The sequence below is a fragment of the Oncorhynchus keta genome, chromosome 30, assembly GCF_023373465.1.
Source record: "Oncorhynchus keta strain PuntledgeMale-10-30-2019 chromosome 30, Oket_V2, whole genome shotgun sequence".
Classification (NCBI taxonomy): Eukaryota; Metazoa; Chordata; class Actinopteri; order Salmoniformes; family Salmonidae; genus Oncorhynchus; species Oncorhynchus keta.
In genome coordinates this window covers 20,323,651-20,344,672 of record NC_068450.1, presented here as the reverse complement: position 1 = coordinate 20,344,672, position 21,022 = coordinate 20,323,651, and the positions used below count along the sequence as shown (strand labels likewise).

The following is a 21,022-nucleotide window of genomic DNA, read 5'->3' as shown; positions in this document are numbered from 1 at the left end:
CTCTGTAGTTAACTGAGGGATGTCTCCCTTCATCTCTACCGCTGTAGTTAACTGAGGGATGTCTCCCTTCATCTCTACCACTGTAGTTAACTGAGGGATGTCTCCTTCATCTCTACCTCTGTAGTTAACTGAGGGATGTCTCCCTTCATCTCTACCGCTGTAGTTAACTGAGGGATGTCTCCCTTCATCTCTACCTCTGTAGTTAACTGAGGGATGTCTCCCTTCATCTCTACCTCTGTAGTTAACTTAGGGATGTCTCCCTTCATCTCTACCTCTGTAGTTAACTGAGGGATGTCTCCCTTCATCTCTACCGCTGTAGTTAACTGAGGGATGTCTCCCTTCATCTCTACCTCTGTAGTTAACTGAGGGATGTCTCCCTTCATCTCTACCTCTGTAGTTAACTGAGGGATGTCTCCCTTCATCTCTACCTCTGTAGTTAACTGAGGGATGTCTCCCTTCTTCTCTACCTCTGTAGTTAACTGAGGGATGTCTCCCTTCATCTCTACCGCTGTAGTTAACTGAGGGATGTCTCCCTTCATCTCTACCGCTGTAGTTAACTGAGGGATGTCTCCCTTCATCTCTACCGCTGTAGTTAACTGAGGGATGTCTCCCTTCATCTCTACCGCTGTAGTTAACTGAGGGATGTCTCCCTTCATCTCTACCTCTGTAGTTAACTGAGGGATGTCTCCCTTCATCTCTACCTCTGTAGTTAACTGAGGGATGTCTCCCTTCATCTCTACCGCTGTAGTTAACTGAGGGATGTCTCCCTTCATCTCTACCACTGTAGTTAACTGAGGGATGTCTCCCTTCATCTCTACCTCTGTAGTTAACTGAGGGATGTCTCCCTTCATCTCTACCGCTGTAGTTAACTGAGGGATGTCTCCCTTCATCTCTACCTCTGTAGTTAACTGAGGGATGTCTCCCTTCATCTCTACCGCTGTAGTTAACTGAGGGATGTCTCCCTTCATCTCTACCACTGTAGTTAACTGAGGGATGTCTCCCTTCATCTCTACCTCTGTAGTTAACTGAGGGATGTCTCCCTTCATCTCTACCGCTGTAGTTAACTGAGGGATGTCTCCCTTCATCTCTACCTCTGTAGTTAACTGAGGGATGTCTCCCTTCATCTCTACCTCTGTAGTTAACTGAGGGATGTCTCCCTTCATCTCTACCTCTGTAGTTAACTGAGGGATGTCTCCCTTCATCTCTACCTCTGTAGATAACTGAGGGATGTCTCCCTTCATCTCTACCTCTGTAGTTAACTTAGGGATGTCTCCCTTCATCTCTACCTCTGTAGTTAACTGAGGGATGTCTCCCTTCATCTCTACCGCTGTAGTTAACTTAGGGATGTCTCCCTTCATCTCTACCTCTGTAGTTAACTGAGGGATGTCTCCCTTCATCTCTACCGCTGTAGTTAACTGAGGGATGTCTCCCTTCATCTCTACCACTGTAGTTAACTGAGGGATGTCTCCCTTCATCTCTACCTCTGTAGTTAACTGAGGGATGTCTCCCTTCATCTCTACCGCTGTAGTTAACTGAGGGATGTCTCCCTTCATCTCTACCTCTGTAGTTAACTGAGGGATGTCTCCCTTCATCTCTACCGCTGTAGTTAACTGAGGGATGTCTCCTTCATCTCTACCACTGTAGTTAACTGAGGGATGTCTCCCTTCATCTCTACCTCTGTAGTTAACTGAGGGATGTCTCCCTTCATCTCTACCGCTGTAGTTAACTGAGGGATGTCTCCCTTCATCTCTACCTCTGTAGTTAACTGAGGGATGTCTCCCTTCATCTCTACCTCTGTAGTTAACTGAGGGATGTCTCCCTTCATCTCTACCTCTGTAGTTAACTGAGGGATGTCTCCCTTCATCTCTACCTCTGTAGTTAACTGAGGGATGTCTCCCTTCATCTCTACCTCTGTAGTTAACTTAGGGATGTCTCCCTTCATCTCTACCTCTGTAGTTAACTGAGGGATGTCTCCCTTCATCTCTACCGCTGTAGTTAACTTAGGGATGTCTCCCTTCATCTCTACCTCTGTAGTTAACTGAGGGATGTCTCCCTTCATCTCTACCGCTGTAGTTAACTGAGGGATGTCTCCCTTCATCTCTACCTCTGTAGTTAACTGAGGGATGTCTCCCTTCATCTCTACCTCTGTAGTTAACTGAGGGATGTCTCCCTTCTTCTCTACCTCTGTAGTTAACTGAGGGATGTCTCCCTTCTTCTCTAGCCTCTTTTGCCACCGGTTAAAGTTTGCAGCAGCATCTTCTGGAGTGAGAGAATATTTGATTCGTAGTTTATTCTCCACGAGAAAACTGGACTCCTTGGCTTCTTGATTCTCATTGTTAACCACATGATGGTTGTCCGCGGAAATCTGTCATCTGCTTTCCCAGGCGGCGCACCACGTCTACGACGTCCAACTGCTTGTCTCGAATCCTGGGCACGGAACGTGCAAAATAGAGGGCTTGCAGTTGCATCTCAAATCACCTACCAACCGCGGTGTTGGAAGACCAGTCAGTCTGGTAAAAGTCCTCCAATCGGCCACATGACTGGTTGCGTATTGCTACCACCGGAAACGTTAGGAAGATTACCCAATATTTATTTTTCTAAAGACCGAGAAAAGGGAGGCATTGGGATAACGTAAGTAACATATTTCGAAAATTATCAAAAACGATGCATTACATCCGGCCGTGATTGGGAGTCCCATAGGCCTTCATTGTAAAATAAGAATGTGTTCTTAACTGATTTGCCTAGTTAAATATTATTAGCTAAATTGCTACAGAAACTTAGTGTGTAAGCTAACAATGTTCGCTAGTTAGCTAGCTACCTTTACATACTGTATATTTAACAAAGTTAATTTTATATCACCTGCTTGCTAACTTCATATTAGCTAGTTAGTTATTTTGATGTATTTATCGTTGTACCGTTAATTCCAAATGCGTTTGTAACGGAAGAGGGTGAAAAGATGAAAGTTAGCTAGCACTGCCAGCTGGGAGAGTAGGCTACTCTGGATAAGGCAGGTACATTTGTGGAAGAACATTATGAAAAGATTCTCCTGTTCCAGTCCCTAGCGAGAAGATGGCAACATCATTTTCAGTGCTGTCTAATTTGAGTATAATGCAGCCTGTTTCTTTGGGATGTTTTCTGTCGTGAAACCCTGTCTGCAGATGAAGAGGTCCAAATTAATGTCCCAAGAGAATACGAGTGCATCCCTGTATACTATGGATTATGTATACCTAGCTATGTTAGCAAATGTTGTAAACAAAAAGTGTTTAAAAGTATAAACCTATTACAACTGGAGCAGCCCACGGGCACCTTAATTGGGGGGCTCTTGGTAATGGCTGGAACGGGAATTGGTGGAACGTTATTAAACGTTATTAACGTTATTAAATATGAGCTGTGCTCCCATCAACAGCCTCCACTGGTTTGCACGCTTCTGTTCCAACGAAGTACCAACACACCTGATTCAATGTATAATTACGTGGACTATTGCTGGGCTGGACAGAAATCTGCTCAGCCAGTAGATCAGGTCTCAGTGGGTGGGGTTGGCCGTGTCCTTGTTTTTACTGAAATGTCTAACTTTTACAAACGAATTAGATTACTTGTACATTTTGAAATGATATGAAAGTGTTGATTATTTGAAGTTAAGTGTTAAAACTGTTTTTAATTATTAACTTAACTTTTATTCAGGATGAACTAGTGTTGATGTTGAGTAATCCCAGATCACAATCTTTCAATAAAGAGGGTAAGGGAATCTGTCTCTAATTAGTCTATTTCTGTATTGTCTTATTTGATTGTCACAATTTTCTTTAGGATAACAGCCATGTGAACCCATTTTGCAGCTGATAATGACCTACAGCAGACGTAGACCTACATCAGTGGTTCCCAACTCCAGTCCTCCAGTCCCCACAACATCACACATTTTTGTTGTAGCCCCAGACAAACATGCCTGATTCAACTTATTTAGGGCCTGATGATTAGTTGACAAGTTGAATCAGGTGTGTTTGTCTAGAGCTACAATAAAACTGTAACTTTGGGGGTATATTCGAGGACCGGAGTTGGGAACCACTGGCCTACAGTATGATGGCATTAGCCTTATGGGCATTTGCAATGCACTCCTTGACACTGTACATCTGAAGCAGAAAATAGTTTAACTCACACGTTGTTTACATACTGTTCAGCTATATGTTCTCAATTTAAAAACAATACCATTAGACAATGCATATAAGGCTAATCATTATACTCAATTTTGTACCTGCTTTGTGCTGACATGAAATTATTAGCAAATCCAACTCTTGTAATCTAGGTGGAATCAGAAGATGATGGGGATCCGTATCTGAAAACACAACTACTACCACCAAGTTCACTGACAGATACTTTTCTCCAAGGTCTGAGTAGCACTTGGAGGTGCCACTGTGATAATGAAGATGGTTTGCCTAAGACTCCCACAACAATTACATTGTCTATGCTACATTTTTAAATTGTAAAGAAAGAAAAGTTAGGCTATAAGAAATACTTTTTATTCAATGTGGCTAGGCAAAGCAGATATGACACAATACTTTTTATTCAATGGGGCTAGGCAGAGCAGAGATGACACAATACTTTTCATTTCACCCATACAACAACATTATTAAAGTACAGTATGTTTATAGTATCAAACAATAGTCTTTTACACATTCCAAATTACATTTTATATATTGATATGGTTTAAGGGGGCACTTTTGTCATGATGACAAGGTGAAAATGCTCTCCTCAAATGGCACAACATAACTCTCAGATTGACCAAAGCACAGCATATAACAACCATCTTGTGTAACTGAGGGATGTCTACTTTCATATCTGGAAAAGGATGAACTAATAGAAGTAGAAACTGATGCTGCTGCAGCATCGCTCATCTTCACTGTCAACATGGGTGTGGTTGCCATGTTGCCATCTTGGACTTCAAAAGGTATGTACCCACATAAAGCCCAACATGGCAAGCACATGTGGGGCCAACATGGATACTGGGGACAACTTTATGAGAACCTTCTGGTTATCCTAGATGGGGGTCCAAGTGGTAACCATTCTTTAACTCACCTGGGATAAAAACCTGGAGCCCATGTGGGTTATCACACAGTTGCCCACTAGGGTCCCTTAATAAGCCCAACATGGCAACCACACTTGGGGTCAGCTTGGATACTGAGGACAAAACTTTGTAGGTCCTTTTGGGTTTACCAAATGTAGCCCAACAGCCCTTTATTAACCCTTATGGGCCCCACATGGAAATGTTGGCTGGGCTGGTTTTCAATTTAAAAAGGTTTTCATGAAGAAGGGCGTTTGTTTAGCTGCATTTAGTCATGGCTACCTTGTTTTGAGCCTGTTATGTGTGTTTCTCATTGCTAGGTTTTATGGGTATTATGACTCATAAAGCCAAACCTTGACTCAATAAATCCAAACCCTTGACTTTTGCAATTGTGAAATACACGGTGTTGCTTACTGTACTTTACTGTATGTATACTTGAATTATCATTTTTCAATGGGAAATGTGCAAAAATGGAGTGGGACTTAAAAGGAAATAAACAACAGTAACATGTATGGTGCTGATTGATTGAAACTGAGTGATCGATCAGGTAAGGTATCTCTGTTCTCGTTTCTGACAATAGAGGGGAGTGTCCTTCATGTATATACCTGCAACTGGTTTTGCTGTAAACTGTAGGTAAATTCTTGCTCTGCCGCTATGCTGTTTCACAGTAGTTTGTATCGGTGGAGAACACTTCAGGGGATCATTTGGTCTCCGGATCGTCTGAGAAGACCAAAGAAAATATCATACCTTTGATTTATAGGCTATTATGTGATTATATCATTTACGTTTTGGCAAGCTAAGTTGTATATCAATTGGCACACATGATGGATACAAATCAAAGTCAATGCTTATATTAGCCTATAATAGTCATATGGAAAAACATTAGTTTCAAAGGGGAAAATCAAGGTAGGATGTAGTCAAATTTACTGATTTTGAAGTACTCAGATATGCCTAATAGACGATCAATGGATTTTGAATGTCATATAATTTTTAAATATTTAATTATTGACAAGGAATCTATAGCCCTACTTTATTTTCCACTGTATCTCCCAATACACATCACACTTTTTGGGCCATGTTTGTTACATACTCAGAAATGGCAGTGCTTGACTTGGGATGAAATAAGTGCAGGGGCTGTCTTTTTCCAAGTCGGTCCATTAGACTGTTCACCAAAATTCACAAATGACATTATGCTATAGAAACCTCTGATGGGTACATACACATTTTCCATGACTTAACCAAATTTGAATGACTATTATCATAGCCTACATGAAAAAGTAACCATTATTGACACTGATAGGCAGCTGTGTCTGATCCCATGTAGGCCTACCATCTACGGGCCATTGTGCCCTTTATCAAGGAACTTAAACCCCAGAAAGTAGAACTGTACTATTAGTCACACGTTATCAAGATGTGGTCATCCTTCCACCTGGAGAGAGTCTGTTTGTGCTTAGCTTTTGATCCAGCCCTGAAACACCCAAGTCTGCTTATCAAGGTCATGTTGAGCAGCTGATGTGCTGTTTAGGCTACAATGTGGTTAGAACAGGGCTTGAACAAAAGCCTGCATACCCAGTAGCTATCCTGGAGGATGGTTGCCACCCTTGATATGCAATGTTACAGACTAGCGGCAAATAAACTTGAACAAAACGGAATCAGGAACCAGGAAATGAATGCCCTCTCTCCATTTCAGATCAATGCAGATCCCACCTTCATTCCGCTTTGATGAACTTTGTGAATTTGGGCCGGCGATAAACTACTTTGTTTTATAGAGGAGTCAGTACGCAATTTCCCCCAAAATGTTTAGAGCCGGTGTTGTACCGAAAGTCTCCCTCGTCAGAATTCTCCGCCCCTTCACGTCCTTCATTGCTGTGACTTGCTTGCTAGTTGATATTTCTGCTCTTCACTCCGTTTTCAGTTTAGCCTATATTTCACTGATCTTAGTAGCAGAAAGCAACTTTCGCAATTGTGAAATACACGGTGTTGCTTACTGTACTTTACTGTATGTGTACTTGAATTATCATTTTTCAACGGGAAATGTGCAAAAATGGAGTGGGACTTAAAAGGAAATAAACAACAGTAACATGTATGGTGCTGATTGATTGAAACTGAGTGATCGATCAGGTAAGGTATCTCTGTTCTCGTTTCTGACAATAGAGGGGAGTGTCCTTCATGTATATATACCTGCAACTGGTTTTGCTGTAAACTGTAGGTAAATTCTTGCTCTGCCGCTATGCTGTTTCACAGTAGTTTGTATCGGTGGAGAACACTTCAGGGGATCATTTGGTCTCCGGATCGTCTGAGAAGACCAAAGAAAATATCATACCTTTGATTTATAGGCTATTATGTGATTATATCATTTACGTTTTGGCAAGCTAAGTTGTATATCAATTGGCACACATGATGGATACAAATCAAAGTCAATGCTTATATTAGCCTATAATAGTCGTATGGAAAAACATTAGTTTCAAAGGGGAAAATCAAGGTAGGATGTGGTCAAATTGACTGATTTTGAAGTACTCAGATATGCCTAATAGACGATCAATGGATTTTGAATGTCATATAATTTTTAAATATTTCATTATTGAGAAGGAATCTATAGCCCTACTTTATTTTCCACTGTATCTCCCAATACACATCACACTTTTTGGGCCATGTTTGTTACATACTCAGAAATGGCAGTGCTTGACTTGGGATGAAATAAGTGCAGGGGCTGTCTTTTTCCAAGTCGGTCCATTAGACTGTTCACCAAAATTCACAAATGACATTATGCTATAGAAACCTCTGATGGGTACATACACATTTTCCATGACTTAACCAAATTTTAATGACTATTTTACTGGGCAAGTCAGTTATGAACAAATTCTTATTTTCAATGACGGCCTAGGAACAGTGGATTAACTGCCTGTTCAGGGGCAGAATGACAGATTTGTACCTTGTCAGCTTGGGGATTTGAACTTGCAAACTCTTGGTTACTAGTCCAACGTTCTAACCACTAGGCTACCCTGCCACTAGGCTATCATAGCCTACATGAAAAAGTAACCATTATTGACACTGAAAGGCATCTGTGTCTGATCCCATGTAGGCCTGCCATTGTGCCCTTTATCAAGGAACTTAAACCCCCAGAAAGTAGAACTGTACTATTAGTCACACGTTATCAAGATGTGGTCAACCTTCCACCTGGAGAGAGCCTGTTTGTGCTTAGCTTTTGATCCAGCCCTGAAACACCCAAGTCTGCTTATCAAGGTCATGTTGAGCAGCTGATGTGCTGTTTAGGCTACAATGTGGTTAGAACAGGGCTTGAACAAAAGCCTGCATACCCAGTAGCTATCCTGGAGGATGGTTGCCACCCTTGATATGCAATGTTACAGACTAGCGGCAAATAAACTTGAACAAAACGGAATCAGGAACCAGGAAATGAATGCCCTCTCTCCATTTCAGATCAATGCAGATCCCACCTTCATTCCGCTTTGATGAACTTTGTGAATTTGGGCCGGCGATAAACTACTTTGTTTTATAGAGTAGAGGAGTCAGTACGCAATTTCCCCCTAAATGTTTAGAGCCGGTGTTGTACCGAAAGTCTCCCTCGTCAGAATTCCCCGCCCCTTCACGTCCTTCATTGCTGTGACTTGCTTGCTAGTTGATATTTCTGCTCTTCACTCCGTTTTCAGTTTAGCCTATATTTCACTGATCTTAGTAGCAGAAAGCAATTTATCTGCAGTTTTCGGTTGGCTATTTGTTTCAAGTGTATGTGGCGGTTCTAGCTTGTATGGCGCCCTTGGTGACCCCCCCTCAGCCCCCGGTTCCGGTGTTGTGCAGAAAAGCTCCCCTTGCCAGAATCCCCCCCGTCTCGCGTGAACTCGCACGCACTCAATTCATCATTGCTGCGACGTGCTTGCTTGTTGGGATTTCTGGCCTGCATTTCATTTTTTTTTTATGTCGGTTTGATCGCGTGGGAGGCACTAGTAATGTCTGCAGTTTTCGGTTTGGCTATTTGTTTTAAGTGTATCAGTCGATAAATAAATATATTGGCCAAAATTCGGGAAATTAGAAGGGGGGAGGATGTATTACATTAATTATTAATTTCGGCAAGAAAATAGTCTTCTAATTTCTAATAAACACTTCTAATTTCCTTAATTTTGTGGCGAGAGTCAAATACTTTCTGTGGCACACATCAGTCAAATACTTTCTGTGGCACACATCAGTCAAATACTTTCTGTGGCACACATCAGTCAAATACTTTCTGTGGCACACATCAGTCAAATACTTTCTGTGGCACACATCAGTCAAATACTTTCTGTGGCACACATCAGTCAAATACTTTCTGTGGCACACATCAGTCAAATACTTTCTGTGGCACACATCAGTCAAATACTTTCTGTGGCACACATCAGTCAAATACTTTCTGTGGCACACATCAGTCAAATACTTTCTGTGGCACACATCAGTCAAATACTTTCTGTGGCACACATCAGTCAAATACTTTCTGTGGCACACATCAGTCAAATACTTTCTATAGAACAAACTTCACATCAGGATAGGCAACCGAAATGAATAATAATGTATGTGTGTTATATTAAACATAAAGGAGGGAGAAAAATGTAGGCAAGCAAATATACATTTCAGAACAACTACTAGTCCAATAAGACATGGGGGGATGACGAATTTTGGCAAGGATATTTATTCATAGACTAATACACTTGAAACAAATAGCCAAACCAAAAACTGCAGACATTAGTGCCTCGCCACAATCAAACTGACATACAAAATGAAATGAAACGCAGCCTAACGTGATCAGAAGTATCAACTAGCAAGCAAGTCGCAGCGACTTTTGGCACAACACCAGCACCGCAAGATCCGCTACTGATTTTGTATTAGTCTATAAATAAATAATAATTCAACCACAGTTGTTCTGAAATGTTTATTGCTTGCCAACATTTTACTCCCTCCTCTATGTTTAATATAACACACATACAGTTGAAGTGGGAAGTTTACATACTCCTTAGCCAAATACTTTTCAACTCAGTTTCTCACAATTACAGACATTTAATCCTAGTAAAAAGTCCCTGTTTTAGGTCCGTTAGGATCACCACTATTTTAAGAATGTGAAATGTCAGAATAATAGTTGAGAGAATTATTTATTTCAGCTTTTATGTCTTTCATCACAGTGAGTCAGAAGTTTACATACACTCAATTAGTATTTGGTAGCATTGATTTTAAATTGTTTATCTCGGGTCAAATGTTTCGGGTAGCCTTCCACAAGCTTCCCACAATACGCTGGGTGAATTTTGGCCCATTCCTCCTGACAGAGCTGGTGTAACTGAGTCAGGTTTTTAGGCCTCCTTGCTCGCACATGCTTTTCAGTTATGCCCACAAATGTTCAATAGGATTGAGGTCAGGGCTTTGTGGTGGCCACTCCAATACCTTGACTTTGTTGTCCTTAAGTCATTTTGACACAACTTTGAAAGTATGCTTGGGGTCATTGTCCATTTGGAAGACCCATTTTTCCGACCAAGCTTTAACTTCCTGACTGATGTCTTGAGATGTTGCTGCAATATATCCACATCATTTTCCAGCCTCATGATGCCATCTATTTTGTGAAGTGCATCAGTCCCTCCTGCAGCAAAGCACCCCCACAACATGATTCTGCCACCCCCATGCTTCATGGTTGGGATGCTGTTCTTCGGCTTGCAAGCTTCCCCCTTTTTCCTCCAACATAATGATAGTCATTATGGCCAAACAGTTCTATTTTTGTTTCATCCGACCAAAGGACATTTCTCCAAAAAGTATGATTGTTGTCCCCATGTGCAGTTGCAAACCGTAGTCTGGCTTTTTTATGGATGTTTGGAGCAGTGGCTTCTTCCTTGCTGAGCGGCCTTTCAGGTTCTGTCGATTATAGGACTCATTTTACTTTTGTACCTGTTTCCTTCAGAATCTTCACAGGGTCCTTTGCTGTTGTTCTGGGATTGATTTGCACTTTTCGCACCAAAGTCTAGGAGACAGAACACGTCTCCTCCCTGAGCGGTATGACGGCTGCCTTCTGGCTTCAAAAGAAAAACAGGCCTTATTCCTAAAATAAAATCCCAATTTCAGCTTAAATTCTTTGTCAATTTTTTGTCAATTTTTTGTAAGTTGTTGAATATGCTAAATTAAAATTCCAAGATATTTATATGAGGTTACAACCTCAATCTCCTTGCCCTGACAGGTAGTAATAGGTGAAAGGTTCAGATGTCTATTTCTTGCATTAGAAAAACTCCATTAGTTTAGTTTTGTCAGTATTGAGGATAAGCTTCAATTGAAACAAGGTATGTTGAACAGTATAAAAAGCAGTTTGCATGTTCTGGAAAGCTTTTGTAAGAGACGAGGCACAACAGTAAATAACAGAATCATCAGCATAAAAATGAAGTTGTGCATTTTGGACATTTTTGTCTAAATCATTTATATAAATAGTGAATAATAGAGGACCAAGTACAGAGCCTTGGGGCACAACATTCAAGACAGACAATTTAACAGACATAAGCCCATCAAATTGAGTGCACTGAGTTCTATCAGACAGATAGTTAGCAAACCATGCAACTGCGTGCTCCGAAAGACCTACACTCAACAATCTCTGCCTTAGTATAGCACGATCAACTGTATCAAAAGCCTTAGAGAGATCAATAAACAGTGAGACAGTGCTGTTTTTTGTCAATGGTTTCAGTGATATTATTTAAAACCTTCATGGCTGCTGTAAATGTGCTATGCTTCTTCCTGAAGCCCGATTGGTACATTGATAAAATAGAGTTAGTAAATAAAAACTCTCTTAGCTGTTCACTCACAAGGGTTTCAAGTATTTTCACCAGGGGTGACAGCTTTGAGAAGGGCCTATAATTATTTAAAAGAGTTGGATCTCCCCCTTTTAAAAGTGGTAGGACAAATGCTGATTTCCAGATCTTTGGAATTTCATTACATTCCAGGGTTATATTGAACAGAGATGTAAATGGTTCAGCTACCAGATTTAAAAAGCAGGGATCCAAAAGATCAGGACCTGCAGGCTTTCTCTGATCTAAGGATTTCAGGGCTTTATGTTCCACCTGCACTGAGAATGGCAAAAAGCTAAAAGTTTGACCAGCTCTCACTGGTTCACCCACACAGGGTTGTACAGAGACAGAGGACACTGAATCAAACAGCCTACCAGATGATACAACGTGCTCAATGAAACAATTCAGCATTGAACAAGTACACCTCCAATTGACTCAAATTATGTCAATTAGACTATCAGAAGCTTCTAAAGCCATAACATAATTTTCTGACATTTTCCAAACTGTATAAAGGCACAGTCAACTTAGTGTATGTTAACTTCTGACCCACTGGAATTGTGATACAGTGAATTATAAGGGAAATAATCTGTCTGTAAACAATTTTTGGAAAAATGATTTGTGTCATGCACAAAGTAGATGTCCTAACCGACTTGCCAAAACTATAGTTTGTTAACAAGAAATGCGTGGAGTGGTTGAAAAACAAGTTTTAATGACTCCAATCTAAGTGTATGTAAACTTCCAACTTCATCTGTACATTAATTATTCATTTCGGTTGCCTATCCTGACGTGAAGTTTGTTCTATAGAAAGTATTTGACTCTGATGTGTGTCACAGAAAGTATTTGACTCTGATGTGTGTCACAGAAAGTATTTGACTCTGATGTGTCACAGAAAGTATTTGACTCTGATGTGTGTCACAGAAAGTATTTGACTCTAGTCACAAAATTAAGGAAATTAGAGGGGGGAATTCTGGCAAGGGGAGATTTTCGTCAGGGGGAGATTTTCGTCAGGGGGAGATTTTCGGCACAACACCTGTTCGGCGACCTGCCCAAGTCAAGCACTAATAAATTACTTAAAATAAGATGTATTCTTATCCGGTATCTGAAATGAAATATTTTCCGGTATTTTACATTAAAGCAATTGTCTGAGGACGGTGTTGGACCATCTGACATAAAAACAAATGAGGACTGTTGATGAAAAAGCTTTAAATAAAGGTAAAAATCCAGGCATGTCACATGATTGTCCAAAACACAGGGCCCTAGTCATTATTCTTAGTTAGTCATGTAGCTGTATTGATTTAAGTGACAAAAGATTGCAATAATAAAATCTCCCACCTCTCTCCTCCCCTCCTCTCTCACTCCCCTTATCATTCCTCCCTCTCTCTCCTTACATCTCTTCCCCACTCTTCTCAATGTATCCCGCCACCTCTCCACTGCCTGCTCTCTCTCCCTTGCTCCTTCTCTTTCTGTAGTTAAATGGCGTGCTACCATTGGCGGTGGCGGCGTGTTCTCCTATGCCTGTGCTGTACTCCAGGTGTCCTGGTGGGATCTCTCTGTGTGTATGTCACCCTGGCTGTGTGCTATGGTACTACCACCACCACAGGCCCAGGCGTTGCTGCCCCTATCCCACAAACTCTACCAGAGCACTTCATTGCACTGGGGTTAACCAGTAATGGCACCGTGGCCCCCCATCCCACCAGCTCCTTCTGGGACCCCAAGCCCCACGGAGGAGCCCTCTGGAACCTGCTCCAGTTACACATTGACCGCCAATACAACCCCATCCTGATGCCCAGCAGAGAGTACAATTACCATCTTGATACCAATAATAACAATAATAAAAACGATTTGCGGTTTTCCTTCCCCACCTTGAGTGCAGGGTTCTCTGAGATTGGGAACTTGACGTCTCAAATGGAGGATTTTCCAGAGCTGCCCCTGCAGATGCAGATGTTTGTGCGCTCCATGCACTTCAGGGACTACCCTGTCCTCATTGAGCCTGCTAAACTGTGTGGGCGTGGGCCAAGGAAGGGACAGGGGCCTCTCCTAGTGCTGGCCATTAAGACCAAGGATCTGAACTTTGAGAACCGTCAAGCCATCCGGCAGACATGGGGCCGGGCGGGATGGGTGGCAGGGGCGACAGGGAACGGCGGTGTGGTGCGGAGGGTCTTCCTCCTGGGGAAGAACCACGCAGAGCCCCGAGTAGACGTAAGTGAGCTGCTGCAGCTGGAGAGCCGCCAGTACAGGGACATCCTCCAGTGGGACTTCCACGACTCCTTCTATAACCTCACCCTGAAGGACGTGCTGCTGTGGGACTGGCTCTCCACCCGCTGCTCCATGGCACGCTTCGTCTTTAAAGGGGACGACGACGTCCTATTGCGGACCCCTGCTCTCTTAGACTACCTCCGGGAGCAGACGATCCTGTCAGGTGCGCCTGGGTCAGAGTTTATGAAGGGATTCATGGTAGGGGATGTGATAGGAGCAGCCAGCCCCAACAGAGTCAACACTACCAAGTACTTTATTCCTGCTAGTTTCTATAATGGTCTGTACCCTCCGTACGGGGGTGGGGGAGGGGTGGTGTACTCAGGGGAGCTGGCCCTGAGGCTCAACCGTATTTCCCGGAGAGTTCACCTGTACCCCATTGATGATGTCTACGTGGGCATGTGCCTCCACAGGCTCGGGGTCCACCCCATCCACCACCCCGCCTTCCTCACCTTCGACTTCCCCAAGAAAGAGGGGGAAGAGCGGTGTGCGTACCACACTATCTTACTGGTACACAAACGCAGCCCTGCTCAGGTAATGAAGCTGTGGTCGGAGATAATGAGGAACCAGACAGAGTGCAACAGCACCATCCTGAGAACTGAGAAGGAGAACAAGAATACATTTCTGATAGATCCATTTAGTGTGAAAGACAACAAGGGACAGGAACTTCTGACGGATCCATGGGGTAGTTCTGAAAATTCAGCTCTATAGTGAGGTAATCACTGACTGGTATGAAACTGACTTAAAGCTGCAATATGCAACTTTGTGAGTGACCCGACCAAATTCACAAATGTTAGCTATACGAGCTCAGGTGCATTCTGTTTCCAATGGTCATCCTTGAGATGTTTCTACAACTTGATGGGATTCCACCTGTGGTAAATTCAATTGATTTGACATGATTTGGAAAGGCACACACCTGTCTATATAAGGTCCCACAGTTGACAGTGCATGTCAGAGCAAATACCAAGCCATGAGGTCGAAGGAATTGTCTGTAGAGCTCCAATACAGGATTGTGTCGATGCACAGATCTGGGGAAGGGTACCAAAAAATGTCTGCAGCATTGAAGGTCCCCAAGAACACAGTGGCCTCCATCATTCTTTAAATGGAAGAAGTTTGGAACCACCAAGACTCTCCCTAGAGCTGGCCCGGCGGGAGAAGGGTCTAAGTCAGGGAGGTGACCAAGAACCTCATGGTCACTCTGACAGAGTTCGTCTGTGGAGATGTGAGGTTCCCTGGCTGGGACCGAGAGACTGAAAAACAGCTTCCGAGTAACCGGCTACCACCCGGTGACTCAGCCCTGCACCTTATATCCATAGACATGGAATCACTGGTCCCTTTAATAAAACACTAGTCACTTTAATAATGTTTACATACCTCTTTACTCATTTCATATGTATATACTGTATTCTACTGTATTTTAGTCAATGCCATTCAGACATTGCTCATCCTAATATTTATATATTTCTTAATTCCATTCTTTTACTTTTAGATTGTGTGTATTGTTGTGAATTGTTAGATCCTACTGCACTGTTGGAACTAGGAACACAAGCATTTCGCTACACCCGCAATAACATCTGCGAAATATGTAACCAATAATTATTATTATTATTTATTCTTTTTTTTTCTATTGTGTTATTGACTGTATGTTTGTTTATTCCATGTGTAACTGTGTTGTTTGTGTCGCACTTCTTTGCTTTATCTTGGCCAGGTCGAAGTTGTAAATGAGAACTTTTCAACTGGCCTACCTGGTGAAATATATATATATTTTTTAAAAGATTAGATTTTCTGAGGGAGAACCTTCCAGAAGGACAACCATTTCTGCAGCACTCCACCAATCAGGCCTTTATGGTAGAGTGGCCAGACGGAAGCCACTCCTCAGTAAAAGGCACATAACAGCCCACTTGGAGTTTGCCAAAAGGACTCTCAGACCATGAGAAAAAAGGTGGAAGGTTCACCTTCCAACAGGACAATGACCTTGGCACACAGCCAAGACAGTGCTGGAGTGGCATCGGGACAAGTCTCTGAATATCCTTGATTAGCCCAACCAGAGCCCGGACTTGAACCCGATCGAACATCTCTGGAGAGACCTGAAAATAGCTGTGCAGCAACGCTCCCCATCCAACCTGACAGAGCTTGAGAGGAGCTGCAGAGAAGAATGGGACAAATCTGTACATGTAATATCATTTTTGTTTTTGCTTTGTCATTATGGGGTTATTGTGTGTAGATTGATGAGGGGGGAAATACTATTTCATCCATTTTAGAATAACGTAACAAAATGTGGAAAAATTCAAGGGGTCTGAATACTTTCCGAATACACAGTAGAACTGTCATCATCATTGAAAGCATGTTGGAAATTCTGAGGAAATGTTTATAGCAATATTTTTTTTATTATGATTTATCAGGAGGTGCTGCAGCACTCAGCACCCCGCGGCTCTGCTGCCTCTTGACAATGGGGAAGAGGCAAGGCCTTCATAGGGAGCTATTCACTGACTGGCTATCCTATTATGTAAAACTGACATGATGGTGATTGTCTATAGAGAAGGTGTGCTGCCACTTGACAATGGAGAGGAACATGAGAATGGGGAACAGTACAGATTTATTCATGTAAACCTATTATTACTATAAACACAACGATGTGAGGAACCTGAGGAAATACTAGACTGGTTGTTTTAAAACTGACTCAAATGATAGATGGTGATGGAGAAAGGTATGCTTCCAGCTGAGAACTGCCCTGTAATAAGGCCCCACAGTGTGATAAACGTGAACCTACGTTTGACAGAAATACTGGATGTCGTTTGTTTTTACTGATGTTGAAGAAATGTTTGTTTGTGACGGCATGTAAGTATTTGAAGTATTAAACAGAATGACCTACTTGGTACACAGTCAACTGTGAAGGCCATATATTGCATACATTGCTCAACTGCCTCCTGTTGAACAGGTTTGGGTCCCTTGCTGTGGGCAGGAATTCTCATACTCAGTTTTTGGGCTCGGGGGCTAGTTATGAGAAGAATCATGAGGTGCAACAAACATGTTAAGATGAATTACATTTGACTGATTTGACCACTGCCACTGCATAATGGCTGAGTTAGATCTGAGGTTTGGTTATCCCAAACCAACAGTTGAGTAAGTAAATAAATGTGTAAATGAACCTCTCTGACAAATGTTGTGCACTTTTCAATGTTTCTCTGAACATGAACCATTTTAATATTTGATTATTTAATTTTGAATCAGACATCTGGACAAAAATCTTAAACCTATCAGTACTGAGACCCCCCCAAAAATCTGCTTTTAATTTATCTGCATGTCCAGCCCTTATATTTAACCTCATAGTGATATGTTTTACCATTTTCTTTTCAGGATAACCAGGGTTACAAAAATAACACAAAACAATTTCACAAACATGAGTTTTATTTACAAATGTCAATAAAAAAAGTCTGTCAAAGCAAAAACCTTATAAAAATGAATTTATATGAATGCTGTAAGTATAGAAATGGTTTGCTCAGTGAGAAATTAATATCCAACTAGTCAGTGATAACTATGTGGAGTTTGGAGTTGTGACCGCAAGTGTGAGTTTATTACAGTATTATAGACACTATGTCCTGGGATTTCCTCTGATCGTCTATGTAGAAGAACCCCCTACCTTCTACCGACTTGTATGCCTTGTGGACATCAGAGTGAGATTCTCAGCTTTTCATAGATACCTTTTAATAGTTTGTACCTCAAACCATTCGGGATCCGCCCTTGTCTGACAAACACCGCTCTAGGTCAGCCCCCATAATTTACAGTTGGTATCTATGGATACAAAAGAAAAAGAGGAATCCAACGATACAACCCAGAGTGTAGCTCACAAACACCATGTTTAGAAGGGGTTAGAAGTCCAGCGTTGCAATGGGACACATTGGGTTAATTATATTGGAAGTATTTTTCTGACGAAAGACCACAATAAAGATTTTATTACACAACCATTATGAACATATATTATGACACAAACTCAGTCAGGGTGTCATGGACCAGTTCAATATTTCCACCATTCACCTCTTTTTCAACATAGCTTAGCAAAGCATGCTCATGTTCCTCTCTAGGACAGGTGGTATAAGTACTGTATGATATACCTAACCTACATTATGTCCATGGGATCTTAACTCCAACCCCCAAATACATGTTAAAACAGCAGGATGTTTGATTGGATTCATGGGGTGGGAGAGTACAATCCACAATATATTCTTCAGCACCAGTGTATTCTGAGGGGGACATTGGTGTAAACATCTGTCCAGGGGATTGTCATAAACATCTCAACAATACAAGCTGCTCTACACTCTGTCCTCTTCTTCCTTCTTCTCATCCTCAGTGTCTTCCCCACTTTCACTGTAGTGGACATTACAGCGGTTGGTGTTGACAAAGACATCGCTCTCGTCATCATCTGAGTCCCCCTTTCCAGGCAACACGTCCTGCACACACTGCTTTCAGCTTGTGCCTTCCTCAGTGTGTGTCAGAAGTCAAATGACATCCCTTGGGGTGTAAATTGACACACATGTACCAAAGAAATATCAACGACTGAGCTTATTGTCATTGCAGGCAATCTCAATGCTGTGCGTTACAGGGAAGACATCCTCATCCCTCATGTGGTACCCTTCCTGCAGGCTCATCCTGACATGACCCTCCAGCATGACAATGCCACCAGCCATACTGCTCGTTCCATGTGTGATTTCCTGCAAGACAGGAATGTCAGTGTTTTGCCATGGCCAGCGAAGAGCCCGGATCTCAATCTCATTGAGCACGTCTGGGACCTGTTGGATCGCAGGGTGAGGGCTAGGGCCATTCCCCCCACAAATGTCTGGGAACTTGCAGGTGCCTTGGTGGAAGAATGGGGTAACATCTCACAGCAAGAACTGACAAATCTGTTGCAGTCCATGAGAAGATGCACTGCAATACTTAATGTAGCTGGTGGCCACACGAGATACTGACTGTTCATTTTGATTTTGACCCCACCCTTTGTTCAGGGACACATTATTCCCTTTCTGTTAGTCACATGTCTGTGGAACTTGTTCAGTTTATGTTTCAGTTGTTGAATCTTATGTTCATACATATATTTAAACTTACATGTTAAGTTTGCTGAAAATAAATGCAGTTGACAGTGAGAGTTTAGGTCTTCATGTGGATCAAATCTGTAGGCTACTGTGGGCTAAATCAATGACAAACAGCTGAAATGTTCAGGCTTCATCTTGATCTGTGATCAAAACAGGCTGGGGTGTTTTCGGTTCCATTTAGTCTAAGGTTATGCGTAAGCACGCAACTGCACTGAAATGAATAGCCTGATTCAATGGGATTCTCCTGAATAATAAATGTTTTTTATCTGTTCAGATGTTTGGTCTATGCACAGACCCATAGCGATTCTAACTTTTTGGTATTTTGCGCTAGGCATAGCTCTAAATTGCAGAGCATTTAATAAACCAACCACATTATCCTGTGATGTTGAGGCTGAGCAAGACCTTCGATAGGCTAGTAGACAATGCAGAAATAATCGTGGAGTTAATCACTTTATATAATCTGAACCATTGTTTTTCAATTGGCTAAGCAAACAAGTGGTAGCATATGCTTTTTGCTTGTCGCTTTAACAAGGGTTAGGCCTATATCCTCACATACCCCCTCAATCTAAACCCTGCTTTTAACCATAATACATATCCACAGAAATCTACAGTCGTGGCCCAAAATTTTGAGAATGACACAAATATTAATTTTCAAAGTCTGCTGCCTCAGTTTGTGTGATGGCAATTTGCATACACTCCATAATGTTATGAAGAGTGATCAGATGAATTGCAATTAATTGCAAAGTTCCTATTTGCCATGCAAATGAACTGAATCGCCCAAAAAACATTTCCACTGCATTTCAGCCCTGCCACAAAAGGACCAGCTGACATGTCAGTGATTCTCTCGTTAACACAGGTGTGAGTGTTAACGAGGACAAGGCTGGAGATCACGCTGTCATGCTGATTGAGTTTGAATAACAGACTGGAAGCTTCAAAAGGAGGGTGGTGCTTGGAATCATTGTTCTTCCTCTGTCATCCATGGTTACCTGCAAGGAAACACATGCCGTCATCATTGCTTTGGGCTTCACAGGCAAGGATATTGCTGCCAGTAAGATTGCACCTACATCAACCATTTATCGGCTCATCAAGAACTTCAAGGAGAGCGGTTCAATTGTTGTGAAGAAGGCTTCAGGGCGCCCAAGAAAGTCCAGCAAGTGCCAGGACCGTCTCCTAAAGTTGATTCAGCTACGGGATTGGAGCACAACCAGTACAGAGTTTGCTCAGGAATGGCAGCAGGCAGGTGTGAGTGCATCTGCACGCACAGTGAGGAGAAGACTTTTGGAGGATGGCCTGGTGTCAAGAAGGGCAGCAAAGAAGCCACTTCTCCAGGAAAAACATCAGGGACAGACTGATATTCTGTAAAAGGTACAGGGATTGGACTGCTGAGTACTGGGGTAAAGTAATTTTCTCTGATGAATCCCCTTTCCGATTGTTTGGGGCATCTGGAAAAAAGCTTGTCCTGAGAAGACAAGATGAACGCTACCATCAGTCCTGTGTCATGCCAACAGTAAAGCATCCTGAGACCATTCATGTGTGGGATTGCTTCTCAGCCAAGGGAGTGGGCGCACTCACAATTTTGCCTAAGAACACAGCCATGAATAAAGAATGGTACCAACGCATCCTCCGAGAGCAACTTCTCCCAACCATCCAGGAACAGTTTGGTGATGAACAATGCCTTTTCCAGCATGATGGAGCACTTTGCCATAAGGCAAAAGTGATAACGAAGTGGCTTGGGGAACAAAACATTGATATTTTGGGTCCATGGCTAGGAAACTCCCCAGACCTTAATCCCATTGAGAACTTGTGGTCAAACCTCAAGAGGCGGGTGGACA

General features: G+C 42.3%; 1 protein-coding gene across 4 annotated transcripts; it reads left to right on the top strand.

Annotated features, from left to right (window-relative positions):
* Positions 1-2,406: 2,406 nt before the first annotated feature.
* On the top strand, positions 2,407-19,774 carry LOC118363278 (N-acetyllactosaminide beta-1,3-N-acetylglucosaminyltransferase 2-like). Of its 4 annotated transcripts, XM_052486887.1 has the most exons (4): positions 2,407-2,631; positions 3,682-3,736; positions 4,298-5,600; positions 13,320-19,774. In XM_052486887.1, the coding sequence occupies exon 4, from the start codon at positions 13,324-13,326 to the stop codon at positions 14,812-14,814; it is 1,491 nt and encodes a 496-aa protein (XP_052342847.1). In that variant the 5' UTR covers positions 2,407-2,631; positions 3,682-3,736; positions 4,298-5,600; positions 13,320-13,323; the 3' UTR covers positions 14,815-19,774. The 4 variants fall into 4 exon arrangements, with proteins under 4 accessions (XP_052342847.1, XP_052342848.1, XP_052342850.1 ...); XM_052486888.1 differs by having other exon boundaries at positions 2,407-3,736; XM_052486890.1 differs by lacking the exons at positions 2,407-2,631; positions 3,682-3,736; positions 4,298-5,600 and adding an exon at positions 5,643-5,959.
* The last annotated feature ends 1,248 nt before the right edge of the window (positions 19,775-21,022 follow it).